Source organism: Manacus candei, unplaced genomic scaffold, assembly GCF_025592945.1.
Source record: "Manacus candei isolate 608988 ecotype Guabito, Panama unplaced genomic scaffold, ASM2559294v1 h1tg000298l, whole genome shotgun sequence".
Classification (NCBI taxonomy): domain Eukaryota; kingdom Metazoa; phylum Chordata; class Aves; order Passeriformes; family Pipridae; genus Manacus; species Manacus candei.
The window spans coordinates 86,390-101,827 of NW_026138346.1; the positions used below are offsets into that span (position 1 = coordinate 86,390).

Sequence of the window (15,438 nt, forward strand, 5' to 3'; positions counted from 1 at the left end):
GACACCCTTGGACAAGGGACACCCCCAGACAAGTCCAAGGGCCCAGATCCTCCCCGGATCCTCCCAGCCCACCCCTGTCCCAGCAGGAGCTGCCCTTCCCCCCCAGCAGGTCCCGCAGGGTCCCGGTGCCATCCCTGTCCCCCTGTCCCTGTCCCTGTCCCTGTCCCTGTCCCTGTCCCTGTCCCTGCCCCTGTCCCTGTCCCCATCCCTGTCCCTGTCCCTGTCCCCGTCCCTGTCCCTGTCCCTGTCCCGTCCCCATCCCCGTCCCTGTCCCCATCCCCATCCCTGTCCCGTCCCCATCCCTGTCCCCGTCCCTGTCCCGTCCCTGTCCCTGTCCCTGTCCCCATCCCTGTCCCCGTCCCCATCCCTGTCCCTGTCCTTATCCCCGTCCCCGTCCCTGTCCCTGTCCCCATCCCTGTCCCTGTCCCGTCCCTGTCCCGTCCCTGTCCCTGTCCCTGTCCCCATCCCTGTCCCCGTCCCCATCCCTGTCCCCATCCCCGTCCCTGTCCCCTGTCCCGTCCCTGTCCCCGTCCCCATCCCCGTCCCTGTCCCCGTCCCCGCCCCACCTCCAGCGCACACATCCCGAAGGAGAAGATGTCCACGGCCGTCCCGTCCGTCTTCTCTGCAACAGGGAGATGGGACACGTCAGGATGGGGGCACCCGGGACCCACCTGGGACCCACCTGGGAACCCCAACCTGCCCTCACCCGCGGACTGGAACCCACCTGGGACCCCCCACTCACCCTCACCTGGGGACTGGACCCCCCCCGGATCCCCAACCTGTCCTCACCTGGGGCCTGGACCCACCTGGGACCCCCCACCCACCCTCACCTGGGGCCTGGACCCCACCTGGGACCCCCCATCTGCCCTCACCTGGGGACTGGACCCCACCTGGGACCCCCAACCTGCCCTCACCTGGGGCCTGGACCCACCTGGGACCCCCCACCCACCATCACCTGGGGACTGGACCCCCCCCGGACCCCCCACCCACCATCACCTGGGGACTGGAACACCACAGGACCCCCCACCCACCCTCATCCGGGGCCTGGACCCCACCTGGGACCCCCCACCTGCCCTCACCTGGGGACTGGAACCCCCCAGGACCCCCAACCTGCCCTCACCCGGGGCCTGGAACCCACCTGGGACCCATCACCCACCCTCACCGGGGGTCTGGCCCCATCCTGCCGGCCCTGCTGCCCCAGTGCCACCATCCCACTGTCCCCATGGTCCCAGTGCCACCATCCCGCTGTCCCCATGGTCCCAGTGCCACCACTGTGCTCCCCCCAGTGCTCTGGGACCCCCATCCTGCCAGCCCCAGTGCCCCTGTCCTGCTGTCCCCTCTATCCCACTGCCCCCGTCCTGCCGTGCCCAGCACCCCAGTGCCACCCAGTGCCCCCATCCTGCTGTCCCCATGTCCCACCACCCCCGTCCTGCTGTCCCCTCTATCCCACAGCCCCTGTCCTGCCATGCCCAGCACCCCAGTGCCCCTATCCTGCCATTCCCAGAGTCCCCCCACCCCTGCCCTGCCGTGCCCAGAGCCCTGACAACCCCATTGTGCCGTGCCCAGCACCCCAGTGCCCCCATCCTGCTGTCCCCATGTCCCCCCACCCCTGCCCTGCCGTGCCCAGAGCCCTGACAACCCTGTCCTGCCGTGCCCAGCACCCCAGTGCCCCCATCTCACCCCACTCCCATCACAGCTGTATTCCTCCCAGCCCATCCCATCCCATCCCATCCCATCCCATCCCATCCCATCCCATCCCATCCCATCCCATCCCATCCCATCCCAGCTGTGTTTTCCCCCACCTCACCCCCATCCCAGCTCTGTTCCCCCCATCCCAGCTGTGTTTCCCCACCCACCCCACTCTCAGCTGTTCCCCCATCCCAGCCGTGTTTCCCCATCCCATCCCATCCCATCCTATCCCATCCCATCCCATCCCATCCCATCCCATCCCATCCCATCCCATCCCATCCCATCCTATCCCATCCCATCCTATCCCATCCCATCCCATCCCATCCCATCCCATCCCATCCCATCCCATCCCATCCCATCCCATCCCATCCCATCCATCCCATCCCATCCCATCCCATCCCATTCCCATCCATCCCATCCCACCCCATCCCATCCCACCCCAGCCGTCCCCCCCCAGCCCCCACTCACGGCCATGTTTCCCCCATCCCATCCCATCCCATCCCATCCCACCCCATCCCATCCATCCCATCCCATCCCACCCCACCCCATCCCATCCCATCCATCCCATCCCACCCCACCCCATCCCATCCCATCCATCCCATCCCACCCCATCCCATCCCATCCCATCCCATCCCATCCCATCCCATCCCATCCCATCCCACCCCATCCCATCCCATCCCATCCATCCCATCCCATCCCATCCCATCCCATCCCATCCCATCCCATCCCATCCATCCCATCCCATCCCATCCCATCCCATCCCATCCCATCCATCCCATCCATCCCATCCCATCCCATCCATCCCATCCCATCCCATCCCACCCCATCCCATCCCATCCCATCCATCCCATCCCATCCCACCCCATTCCCATCCCATCCCATCCCATCCCATCCATCCCATCCCATCCCATCCCATCCCATCCCATCCCATCCATCCCATCCCATCCCATCCCATCCCACCCCATTCCCATCCCATCCATCCCATCCCATCCCACCCCACCCCATCCCATCCCATCCATCCCATCCCACCCCATCCCATCCCATCCCATCCCATCCCATCCATCCCATCCCACCCCATCCCATCCATCCCATCCCATCCCACCCCCATCCCATCCCATCCATCCCATCCCACCCCACCCCATCCCATCCCATCCATCCCATCCCACCCCATCCCATCCCATCCCATCCCATCCCATCCCATCCCACCCCATCCCATCCCATCCCATCCCATCCCATCCATCCCATCCCATCCCATCCCATCCCATCCCATCCCATCCATCCCATCCCATCCCATCCCACCCCATCCCATCCCATCCCATCCATCCCATCCCATCCCACCCCATTCCCATCCCATCCATCCCATCCCATCCCATCCCACCCCACCCCATCCCATCCCATCCCATCCCATCCCACCCCATCCCATCCCATCCCATCCCACCCCATCCCACCCCATCCCACCCCATCCCATCCCACCCCACCCCAGCCGTCCCCCCCCAGCCCCACTCACAGCCGTGTTCCACCATCCCATCCCATCTCAGCTGTGTTCCCCCCACCCCATCCCATCCCATCTCATCCCATCCCATCCATCCCATCCCATCCCATCCCATCCCATCCCATCCCATCCCATCCCATCCCATCCCATCCCATCCCATCCCATCCCATCCCATCCCATCCCCGCCGTCCCTCTCCACTCACGGCCGTGTTTCCCCCCCTCACCCCTCCCCACTCCCGGCCGTGTTTCCCCCAATCCCACCCCATCCCATTCCCCACTCACGGCCGTACTCCGGCGGGAAGAAGTGCAGGTTCCGCAGCTCCTCCCTCTCGATCCTGATGGGGCTCCTCAGGTCGTCCGGGAGGGCTGGGGGGGGTCGTGATCACTGGGGGCTCTGGGGGGGGTCTGGGTGTGCCCCTGCCCACCCATGAGGGCTCTGAGGGGTCTGGGTGTGCCCCTGCCCACCCACGGGGGCTCTGAGGGGTCTGTGTGTGCCCTGCCCACCCACGGGGGCTCTGAGGGGGATCTGGGTGTGCCCTGCCCACCCATTCTGAGGGGTCTGGGTGTGCCCCTGCCCACCCACGGGGGCTCTGAGGGGGGGTCTGTGTGTGCCCCTGCCCACCCACGGGGGCTCTGAGGTGGGGGTCTGTGTGTGCCCCTGCCCACCCATTCTGAGGGGGGGGTCTGTGTGTGCCCCTGCCCACCCACGGGGGCTCTGAGGGGGGTCTGGGTGTGCCCCTGCCCACCCACGGGGGCTCTGAGGGGGGGTCTGGGTGTGTCCCTGCCCACCCATTCTGAGGGGTCTGTGTGTGCCCCTGCCCACCCACGGGGGCTCTGAGGGGACAGGGGGGTCTGTCTGTGCCCCTGCCCACCCATGAGGGCTCTGAGGGGTCTGTGCGTGTCCCTGCCCACCCACGGGGGCTCTGAGGGGTCTGGGTGTGCCCCTGCCCACCCATTCTGAGGGGGGGTCCGTGTGTGTCCCTGCCCACCCACGGGGGTTCGGGGGGGGGTCTGTGTGTGCCCCTGCCCACCCATTCTGAGAGGTCTGGGTGTGCCCCTGCCCACCCACGGGGGCTCTGAGGGGACAGGGGGGTCTGTGTGTACCCCTGCCCACCCATTCTGAGGGGGGGGTCTGTGTGTGCCCTGCCCACCCATGAGGGCTCTGAGTGGGGGTCTGGGTGTGCCCTGCCCACCCATTCTGAGGGGGGGGGGTCTGTGTGTGCCCCTGCCCACCCATTCTGAGGGGGGGTCTGGGTGTGCCCCTGCCCACCCATTCTGAGGGGTCTGTGTGTGCCCCTGCCCACCCACGAGGGCTCTGAGGGGTCTGTGCGTGTCCCCTGCCCACCCATTCTGAGGGGGGGGTCTGTCTGTGCCCCTGCCCACCCACGGGGGCTCTGAGGGGGGGGGTCTGGGTGTGTGCCCTGCCCACCCATTCTGAGGGGGGGTCTGTGTGTGCCCCTGCCCACCCACAGGGGTTCTGAGGGGTCTGGGTGTGCCCCTTCCGACCCACGGGGGCTCTGAGGGGGGGTCCGTGTGTGTCCCCCAGAGTCCCCCCCGGCCACCCCCATCCCACACAGGAGCAGCAATTCCCGGAGGGATGTAGGTCCCCCCCCTCGCAGAGCCCAGGACCCCCCCCGTGCCCGGAGCCTCCCTGGGGGGGGCTCGGGGGTCCCCCCGGGGCAGGGGGCACACGGGGGTGGCCGCGGGACACTCACCGTTGGCAAAGACCCGGTGCCAAACTGGGGGGAGCCGATCCGGACCGGGCGGGACGGGGAGGGGGCACCGGGAGGAGAGAGGGGAACACCGGGGTTTGGAGGGACCCCAGAGGGACCCCCCGAGCTCCTGCCCAGCCGGGACCCCCCCACACGACCCCTGTCCCCGTCCTGAGACCCCCTCGGAGCCCTCGGACCGGAGCCGGCGCTGCCCCCCCTGCCCTGTCCTGCCCTCCCCTCCCCACAGCCCTTCCCTCCCGCCCCTTCCCTCACTTCTCCGCCCGAACCTTTCCCGTTATTCCCCTCAAATTTGCCCGGAATTATTCCCGGGGAGGGGAATCCAAGGGGATCCAAGGGCACCCTGAACTTTCCCCGTGGTACAAAGGTCCTTTCCCCCGTGTTCCCTGGGTGCTCCTGAGCCCCCAAAGGTCCTGAGACCCCAAAGGTCCTGAGCCCCTGTTCCCCCGTGTTCCCTGGGTGTTCCTGAGCCCCCAAAGGCCCTTCCCCCATTCCCCCCGTGTTCCCTGGGTGTTCCTGAGCCCCCAAAGGTCCTTCCCCCCTTTTCCCCCCCGTGTTCCCTGGGTGTTCCTGAGCCCCCAAAGGTCCTTCCCCCCGTTCCCCCCATGTTCCCTGGGTGCTCCTGAGCCCCCAAAGGTCCTTCCCCCCTTTTCCCCCTCATTCCCTGGGTGTTCCTGAGCCCCCAAAGGTCCTTCCCCCTGTTCCCCCCCTGTTCCCTGGGTGTTCCTGAGCCCCCAAAGGTCCTTCCCCCATTCCCCCCCTGTTCCCTGGGTGTTCCTGAGCCCCCAAAGATCCTTTTCCCCCCGTTCCCCCCGTGTTCCCTGAGTGCTCCTGAGCCCCCAAAGATCCTTTTCCCCCCATTCCCCCCCTGTTCCCTGGGCGCTCCGGAGCCCCAAGCCGCCCCCTCCAGAGCCCCCCCGGCGTGGCCGGGCCCCCATTCCGGGCCTGGCTGGCTGAGCCCCGCCATTCCCGCAGTTTTCCCGCAGTTTTCCCGCAGTTTTCCCGCGGGATGCCGGGCGGGGCCGGCGCTGACCCACCCGAGCCGATCTTGATGAGCCCGTTGTGCTGGATGAAGATGGTGTCGCTGGTCAGGTTGCCGTGGATGATGGGGGGCTCGCAGGAGTGCAGGAAGCTGGGGGGGCACACGGGGGGGGTCCTGAGCACAGGCGGGACCCCCCGGGACCGGGGAGGGCGCCGGGGGAGGGCTGGGCTGTACCTGAGAGCCGAGAGGATCTGGGTGCACCAGCGCTTCCAGGCCTGCAGAGGGACCGAGCTGGGTCAGCCGGGACAGCCGGGGCAGCCCACGGCCGGGCCGAGGGTCCTTCCCACACATTCCAGGGAAAAGGACATCCCCCTGTGCCCTGCCCACGCTCAGGGTCCTTCCCACACATTCCCGGGGAAAAGGACACCCCCTGTGCCCTGCCCAGGCTCAGGGATGGATCCCACCCATTCCCAGGAAAAGGACATCCCCTGTGCCCTGCCCAGGCTCAGGGATGGATCCCACCCATTCCCAGGGACAGGGACATCCCCTGTGCCCTGCCCAGGCTCAGGGATGGATCCCACCCATTCCCGGGGAAAAGGACACCCCCTGTGCCCTCCCCAGGCTCAGGGATGGATCCCACCCATTCCCAGGGACATCCCCCTGTGCCCTGCCCAGGCTCAGGGTCCTTCCCACCCATTCCCAGGGAAAAGGACACCCCCTGTGCCCTGCCCAGGGATGGATCCCATCCATTCCCGGGGAAAAGGACATCCCCCTGTGCCCTGCCCAGGCTCGGGGATGGATCCCACCCATTCCCAGGGGCAGGACATCCCCCTGCCCAGGCTCAGGGATGGATCCCACGCTGTCCCACCACAGCAGCCCCCTGTTCCCCCTGTTCCCAGAGTCCAGCAAAGGCTCAGAGCTGCAGGAGAGCTGGGAGGGACTTTGGACACAGGCCTGGAGTGCCAGGACAAGGGAATGGCTTTCCATGGACAGAGGGCAGGGTTTGATGGGACACTGGGGAGAAATCCCTCCCTGTGAGGGGGTGAGGGCCTGGTACAGGGTGCCCAGAGAAGCTGTGGCTGCCCCTGGATCCCTGGAAGTGTCCCAGGCCAGGCTGGACGGGGCTTGGAGCACCCTGGGCTGGTGCACAGGGTGGGACTGGAGGGTCCTGGAGGTGCTGACACCACGGCTGGGCAGTGGGTTTGCAGTGACACTGGTCTCTTGTGCCCTGTTCCAGCCCCGGTGAGGGTGGTGGGAGCACCCAGAGCTCCCCAGGACAGTGTCCCCCACCCTTGGTGCTCCCACCTCGGGATCAGCAGGGCCAGGTCTGGGCTCTCCTGGGGCAGCTCTGCCCTTGCTCCAGCCCCCTCCCCACAGCGGGGTCCTGGGGTGACCCAGGGGGCAACAACCCACCCCTGCCCTGCCTTGGGGGATCCCAGAGACCCTCCCCGTGCTGCTGGAGCCCCCCCCTCACCCGGGACACCCCGAGAGCTGCCAACAACCCACCCGGGCGTTCATGGCCTTGTGGTTCTTCTTGGTTTTCTTCAGGAACTGCTTGAGGCTCCCCGAGGACACGTACTCTGTGATGAAGATCACCTGGGCAGGGGACAGCAGGGTCAGCTCCCCCGGCCCTGCAGGGCTCAGGGGCTGCTGGGGGCAGGGCCTGGAGCTGGGACCCCCACCCTGCTCCCCCCGGGACCCCTGGGACCCCCACCCCGTTCCCCCCAGGACCCCCCTACCCGTGCCTTGGAGTCCTTCACGTCCAGCCAGTACTTGTGCAGCTTCACGATGTTGGGGTGATCCACCAGCACCAGCTGCTCGAACATGGTCTTGATCTTCTCCTGGGGGCACACGGGGGGCACGTCGGGGGGCACGGGGACAGGGGGGGCAGGTGGCAGGGCCTGGGACACGGCAGGGGAGGTGGCAGGACAGGGGATGGGACAGGACAGGGGATGTGACAGGACAGGGAAGGTGGCAGGGCCTGGGACATGGCAGGGCAGAGGAAGTGGCAGTGCCTGAGATGTGACAGGTCCTGGGATGTGGCAGGACAGGGGACGTGGCAGGACAGGGGATGTGGCAGGGCCTGGGATGTGACAGGGCAGGGGAGGTGACAGGACAGGGGAGGTGCAGGTCCTGGGACGTGGCAGGGTCTGGGATGTGGCAGGTCCTGGGATGTGACAGGGCAGGGGACGTGGCAGGGCCTGGGAGGTGGCAGGACAGGGGAGGTGGCAGTGCCCGGGATGTGGCAGGGCAGGGGAGGTGGCAGGGCCTGGGATGTGGCAGGGTTTGGGACATGACAGGACAGGGGAGGTGGCAGGGCAGGGGTCATGGCAGGGTCTGGGAGGTGGCAGGTCCTGGGATGTGACAGGACAGGGGATGTGGCAGGACAGGGCAGGTGGCAGGGCCTGGGACATGGGAGGTCCTGGGATGTGACAGGACAGGGGAGCTGGTAGGACAGGGGAGGTGGCAGGACAGGGGATGTGACAGGACAGGGGATGTGACAGGGCAGGGGAGGTGGCAGGGTAGGGGAATTGGCAGGTCCTGGGACGTGGCAGGTCCTGGGACGTGGCAGGTCCTGGGATGTGACAGGACAGGGGATGTGACAGGGCCTGGGAGGTGGCAGGGTCTGGGATGTGGCAGGTCCTGGGATGTGGCAGGACAGGGGATGTGACAGGGCCTGGGAGGTGGCAGGGCAGGGTCTGGGATGTGGCAGGTCCTGGGATGTGCCAGGACACCCCTGAGAGCCGGGAAGGGACTGTGCCCCGGTCACAGGGACACTGGTGTGGGGTCTGGAGGACACTGGGGCTGCCTCTGAGGGCTAACGAGGCAGGCACAGGGAAGGGAGGAGCCCACCCTGCCGGGCTGTGCCCGCAGTGCCCACCGGGGGAAGGTGCTGGGGGGGCTCAGGAACCCCCCCGGGGGGGTCACTCACCTCGTGTGCCTTGAAGGCCTTCTTGTCGGTGAAGAGCAGCTCGTTCCACACCACCTCCACCCCCTCCTCCGTGTCCATGGCCAGGAAGGTGCTCTGGATGCCAGGCATGTTCCCCTGGTTCACCTGCGGGCAGGGAGGGGGTGAGACCCCCCCGAGGGACGTGCTGGGGGGACAGGGGCGGTCTGGGGGGACCCCGGGATGGGAGGGCACCCCCTGCTCCACAGGCAACCCCCAAAGCAAAACCCTTTTCTGTTTTTACCTTTAGGTGGCACAAGAGCAGCTCGTGGCACAGCCCTGACTGGTTGGTGGGACTGGTTTGTGGGACTGGTCTGTGGGACTGGTCTGTGGGACTGGTTTGTGGGACTGGTTTGTGGGACTGGTCTGTGGGACTGGTCTGTGGGACTGGTTTGTGGGACTGGTCTGTCTGACCCACCTCCAGCCACCACTGGGAATCCATTCAGGGCTCTCTGACCCCGGGCTCTGCTGTGCACACCGTGAATGTTGCACAGTCACCTCCCTGTCACTGGTGCTGTTGGAAGGACCGGCAGTTCCCAGCGGGAACACATCAACAACCGACTGAATAAACAACAAATAAATCCCACAACCGACTGAATAAACAACAAATAAATCCCGCTGAACACACCAACAACCAACCGAATAAACAACAAATAAATCCCACAACCAACTGAATAAACAACAAATAAATCCCACTGAACACACCAACAACCGAGTGAATAAACAACAAATAAATCCCGCTGAACACACCAACAACCGACTGAATAAACAACAAATAAATCCCACTGAAAGCCGATTCCTGCCCCGGAAGAGCAAAGTCTGCCTGTTCTTACACTCCCTGCCAGGGCTGGGGGCTCACCCTGCTGCTGGGGCTGGGGGCTCACCAGGCTCTAGGGGCTCATCCTGCTGCTGGGGCTGGTGGTGCTGCTGGGGCTGGGGGCTCGCCCAACTCTGAGGGCTCATCCCTCCCTGGGGACTGATTCCCCCAGCTCTGGGGCTCATCCCGCTGCTGGGGCTGATCCCACTGCTGGGGCTGGGGGCTGACCCAGCTCCGGGGGCTCATCCCTCCCTGGGGACTGATTCCCCCAGCTCTGGGGGCTCATCCTGCTCCTGGGGCTGATCCCACTGCTGGGGTTGGGGTCTCACCCGGCTCTGGGGGCTCGCCCAGCTCTGGGGGCTCACCCGGCTCTGGGGGCTCATCCCTCCCTGGGGACTGATCCCCCCATGGCTGGGGGCTCATCCTGCTGCTGAGGCTGGTCCCACTGCTGGGGCTGGGGGCTCATCCCTCCCTGGGGACTGATCCCCCCAGCTCTGGGGGCTCATCCTGCTGCTGGGGCTGGGGGTTCACCCAGCTCTGGGGGCTCACCCGGCTCTGGGGGCTCACCCGGCTCTGGGGGCTCACCAAACTGGGGGCTCACCTGGCTCTGGGGGCTCACACAACTCTGGGGGCTGATCCAGCTCTGGGGTCTCACCCAGCTCTGGGGGCTGATCCAGTTCTGGGGTCTCACCCGGTTCTGGGGTCTCACCCAGCTCTGGGGGCTCACCCGGTTCTGGGGGCTGATCCCTCCCTCGGGACTGACCCCCCCGGGCTCGGGGCAGGCTCAGCACCCCCAGCTGACTGGCAGGGTGTGCCCGGGCAGCTCGTGGCCCAGTTCCTGCCGTGGGCACACAAAGCCCCCTCTGTTCCTCCTCCTGCCCGGCACAGGCTCCACGTGCTCCACACACAGCCCAGCACGGACGGCCCCGGCTGGCCCCGCTGGCCACAGCCCTCCAGTGACCCCAGGGACCCCAACAGCATTTCCAGTGATCCCAGCAGCCTTCCAGTGACCCCAGTGACCCCAGGGACCCCAGGGACCCCAGGGACCCCAGTGATCCCAGTGATCCCAGCAGCCTTCCTGGTGACCCCAGTGACCCCAGTGCCCCCAGTAACCCCAGCAGCCTTCCAGTGACCCCAGTGACCCCAGGGACCCCAGTGATCCCAGTGATCCCAGTGACCCCAGCAGCCTTCCAGTGACCCCAGTGACCCCAGGGACCACAGGGACCCCAGTGATCCCACTAGCCTTCCAGTGACCCCAGTGATCCCAGCAGCCTTCCTGGTGATCCCAGTGATCCCAGCAGCCTTCCAGTGACCCCAGGGACCCCAGGGACCCCAGTGACCACAGTGACCACAGTGACCCCAGGGACCCCAGTGACCCCAGTGATCCCTGCAGCCTCCCAGTGACCCCAGTGACCCCAGTGATCCCAGTGATCCCAGCAGCCTTCCAGTGACCCCAGTGATCCCAGTGACCCCAGTGATCCCAGCAGCCTCCTAGTGACCCCAGTGACCCCAGTGACCCCAGTGATCCCAGTGACCCCAGCAGCCTTCCAGTGACCCCAGTGACCCCAGTGACCCCAGTGACCCCAGTGACCTCAGTGACCCCAGCAGCCTTCCCAGTGATCCCAGTGACCCCAGTGATCCCAGCAGCCTTCCAGTGACCCCAGTGACCCCAGTGACCCCAGCAGCCTTCCCAGTGATCCCAGTGACCCCAGTGACCCCAGCAGCCTTCCCAGTGATCCCAGCAGCCTCCCAGTGACCCCAGTGACCCCAGCAGCCTCCCAGTGATCCCAGAGATCCCAGTGACCCCAGCAGCCTCCCAGTGACCCCAGTGATCCCAGCAGCCTTCCTGGTGATCCCAGTGATCCCAGTGACTCCAGTGACCCCAGCAGCCTTCCTGGTGATCCCAGTGACCCCAGTGACCTCAGTGACCCCAGCAGCCTTCCTGGTGATCCCAGTGACCCCAGCAGCCTCCCAGTGATCCCAGCAGCCTCCCAGTGCACACAGAGCCAGTGGGGATCACAGAATTGTCACAGAACCACGGGATGGTTCGGGTTGGGGGGACCCTAAAGCCCATCTCGTCCCGGGGACCCTCAGCAGGAGCCCGGGGTGGTCCCTGCCAGCCCCGAACGAGCTGCCCCGTGAGCCCCGGGGCCATCCCGGTGCTCGGGGCCATCCCGGTGGATCCGCCGGGATCCGGGAGCCTCTGGAGCCTCTGGAAGGGGGTGGGAAGAGCAGGCGGGCCCGCGGGGGGGGCACATCCCCCTCTCCGTGCGGACACGGACCTGCCCCGTCCTGTGCCGGGGTGGGAGGGGGGAGAACAAAACCGACCCCCGGCAGCTGCCGCAGCCCCGGGGCCGCCCCCGAGGGGGAATAAATGGGGCAACATCGACAGCCCGGCGGGACAAGGGGCACCGGGCACCCCCTGGCCCAGCGGGACAAGGGGCACGACACCGGACCCCCGGGCACCCCCCGGCCCGGCCGGACAAAGGGAACCGGCACCGGACCCCCGGGCACCCTCTGGCCCGGTGGGACAAGGGGCACCGGCACCGGACCCCCGGGCACCCCCCGCCCCCCTCCCCGCGGTCCCGGGGTGCTGCCGGTGGGCACCGTGGCCAGAAAGGCCCGGAGCCACCGCCGGGACCGGGCACTGGAGCCCGACCGAGGGTCGGGTGGCAGCTCCCGATAAATCGATCCTTTTGAGATTTTCTTGTCAGCCGGGGCTGAACCGGGCACGGGAATGGGATCGGGGGGCCGGGAGAGCAGCTGTGGGACTGGGCAGGAACAGGGATGGGGATTTGGGGCTGGGAGAGCAGCTGTGGGACGGGGCAGGAACAGGGATGGGAACAGGGATGAGGATTTGGGGCTGGGAGAGCAGCTGTGGGATGAGGCAGGAGCAGGAATGGACTCAGGGATGGGGATTTGGGGTCAGGAGAGCAGCTGTGGGACCAGGCAGGAACAGGGATGGGGATTTGGGGCTGGGAGAGCAGCTGTGGGATGAGGCAGGAACAGGGATGGGCTCAGGGATGAGGATTTGGGGTCAGGAGAGCAGCTGTGGGACCAGGCAGGAACAGGGATGGGGATTTGGGGCTGGGAGAGCAGCTGTGGGATGAGGCAGGAGCATGAATGGACTCAGGGATGAGGATTTGGGGCTGGGAGAGCAGCTGTGGGGTGAGGCAGGAACAGGGATGGGCTCAGGGATGAGGATTTGGGGCCAGGAGAGAAGCTTTGGGATGAGGCAGGAGCAGGAACAGGAACAGGGGTGAGGATTTGGGGTCAGGAGAGTAGCTGTGGGATGAGGCAGGAACAGGGATGGGCTGAGGGGTGAGGATTTGGGGCTGGGAGAGCAGCTGTGGGACAGGGTAGGAGCAGGGCCTGGAGCAATGGGAAGAGGCTTTTCAGCTGCTCAGGGCAGGGGGGTTTGTGTGGCCCCTTCCCACCCAAACCATTCCAGGATTCCCCACTCACTGTGTGCCCCCATCACCCCACCCCTCGTGCCCCCACTCGCTCTGGGGACGGGGGGGATTTGTGGGGCCACAGGGCTGGGCAGGGAACAGGATGGGGCTGAGCAGGGAACAGGATGGGGCTGAGCAGGGAACAGGATGGGGCTGAGCAGGAACACGATGGGGCTGAGCAGGGAACAGGATGGGGCTGAGCAGGGACAGGATGGGGCTGAGCAGGGAACAGGATGGGGCTGAGAAGGGACAAGATGGGGCTGAGCAGGGAACAGGATGGGGCTGAGCAGGGACACAATGGGGCTGAGCAGGGAACAGGATGGGGCTGAGCAGGGAACAGGATGGGGCTGAGCAGGGACAGGATGGGGCTGAGCAGGGAACAGGATGGGGCTGAGAAGGGAACAGGATGGGGCTGAGCAGGGAATAGGATGGGGCTGAGCAGGGACAGGATGGGGCTGAGCAGGGAACAGGATGGGGCTGAGCAGGGAACAGGATGGGGCTGAGCAGGAACACGATGGGGCTGAGCAGGGAACAGGATGGGGCTGAGCAGGGAACAGGATGGGGCTGAGCAGGGACACAATGGGGCTGAGCAGGGAACAGGATGGGGCTGAGCAGGGAACAGGATGGGGCTGAGCAGGGAACAGGATGGGGCTGAGCAGGGACACAATGGGGCTGAGCAGGGAACAGGATGGGGCTGAGCAGGGAACAGGATGGGGCTGAGCAGGGAATAGGATGGGGCTGAGCAGGGAACAGGATGGGGCTGAGCAGGGAATAGGATGGGGCTGAGCAGGGAACAGGATGGGGCTGAGCAGGGACACGATGGGGCTGAGCAAGGAACAGGATGGGGCTGAGCAGGGAACAGGATGGGGCTGAGCAGGGAATAGGATGGGGTTGAGCAGGGAATAGGATGGGGCTGAGCAGGGAATACAATGGGGCTGAGCAGGGAACAGGATGGGGCTGAGAAGGGACAGGATGGGGCTGAGCAGGGAACAGGATGGGGCTGGGACAGGGAGGGCTGTCCAGGGCTCTGTCCAGGGCTCTGTCCAGGTCTCTGTCCAGGGCTCAGGACCGGGGGGTGCCCCACGGGCAGGGCACGGGGACCCCCCCTGGGCAGCAGGGACCGATCCTGCAGGCTCTGCCGGTGCTGGGCCCCGCCGTTCTCCCCCCAAACCTCGTCCCCCGGCCCCGACCGAGGCCCCTCTTCCCTGCCCACACCGCGGCCCCGGGCAGGGCAGGGCTGGCTGTTGCGACACAGAAATCGCTTTGGAAAACACAGGAGAGGGAGAAAACGTGAGCTGAGAGGGCCGAGGGCCCGGTCAGGGACCCCTGGACCCTGTCCCGCAGTCACCGGGGGGGCAGGGACAGGGACAGGCAGCGCAGGCAGAGCCCGCGGGCAGGGGCTGGAGCAACACGGGCCGGGATCCCGGGCTCCAATCCCAGCGCCCAGGGCCCCTTCAGCACCAGCCGGGCCACCAGCAGCCCCTCAGGGAGGGCACAGGGACCACCAGCAGCCCCTCAGGGAGGGCACAGGGACCAGCAGCAGCCCCTCTGTCCCCAGGGTGGGACAGGGACCACCAGCAGCCCCTCAGGGAGGGCACAGGGACCACCAGCAGCCCCTCTGTCCCCAGGGTGGGACAAGGACCACCAGCAGCCCCTCTGTCCCCAAGGACAGGGACCATCACCAGCAGCCCCTCTGTCCCCAAGGAGGGCACAGGGACCAGCAGCAGCCCCTCTGTCCCCAGAGAGGGGACTGGGACCACCAGCAGCAGCCCCTCTGTCCTGAGGGACAGGGACCACCAGCAGCCCCTCTGTCCCCATGGTGGGACAGGGACCAGCAGCAGCCCCTCTGTCCCCAGGGAGGGTACAGGGACCACCACCAGCAGCCCCTCTGTCCCCAAGGAGGGGACAGGAACCACCACCAGCAGCCCCTCTGTCCCCAGGGAGGATAGAGGGACCACCAGCAGCCCCTCTGTCCCCAGGGAGGGACTGGGACCAGCAGCAGCCCCTCTGTCCCCAAGGAGGGGACAGGAACCACCACCAGCAGCCCCTCTGTCCCCAGGGTGGGACTGGGACCACCAGCAGCCCTGAGTGGTGACAGATCCACCTGTCCCTCAGCAGCTGGAATTGTCCCCACGTCGGGAGCCCCAAGGGCTGTGTCAGGGGGCTGTGACAGGGGGCTGGGACAGGGGCTGTGACAGGGGGCTGTGACAGGGGGCTGTGACAGGGGGCTGGGGACACCCGGGGTGCCCAGGGCAGGGCAGCCCCACCCGCGGATTCCTCGGTGCCAGACAAACCTGTTCTGCCCCTGCAGCCCTGTTACACAACGAGC

General features: G+C 66.8%; 1 protein-coding gene across 50 annotated transcripts in view; it reads right to left on the bottom strand.

Annotated features, from left to right (window-relative positions):
• The window catches only part of NRBP2 (nuclear receptor binding protein 2), a 48,397-nt gene that overhangs the window by 16,642 nt on the left and 16,317 nt on the right, over window positions 1–15,438 (bottom strand). For 49 of the 50 annotated variants that reach the window (XR_007901767.1, XR_007901764.1, XR_007901759.1 and 46 more), the window contains exons 2-9: window positions 8,826–8,948; window positions 7,633–7,734; window positions 7,400–7,489; window positions 6,128–6,168; window positions 5,949–6,043; window positions 4,897–4,920; window positions 3,464–3,547; window positions 567–622 (exon numbers count right to left, since the gene is read on the bottom strand). Coding sequence is in view for 2 of the 50 variants with exons in the window: in XM_051775433.1 (XP_051631393.1) it covers window positions 567–622; window positions 3,464–3,547; window positions 4,897–4,920; window positions 5,949–6,043; window positions 6,128–6,168; window positions 7,400–7,489; window positions 7,633–7,734; window positions 8,826–8,948 (615 nt within the window). In the remaining 48 variants the exon portion in view is untranslated. The remainder of the gene's footprint in view (window positions 1–566; window positions 623–3,463; window positions 3,548–4,896; window positions 4,921–5,948; window positions 6,044–6,127; window positions 6,169–7,399; window positions 7,490–7,632; window positions 7,735–8,825; window positions 8,949–15,438) is intronic. The other variant, XM_051775435.1, reaches the window with a different exon arrangement.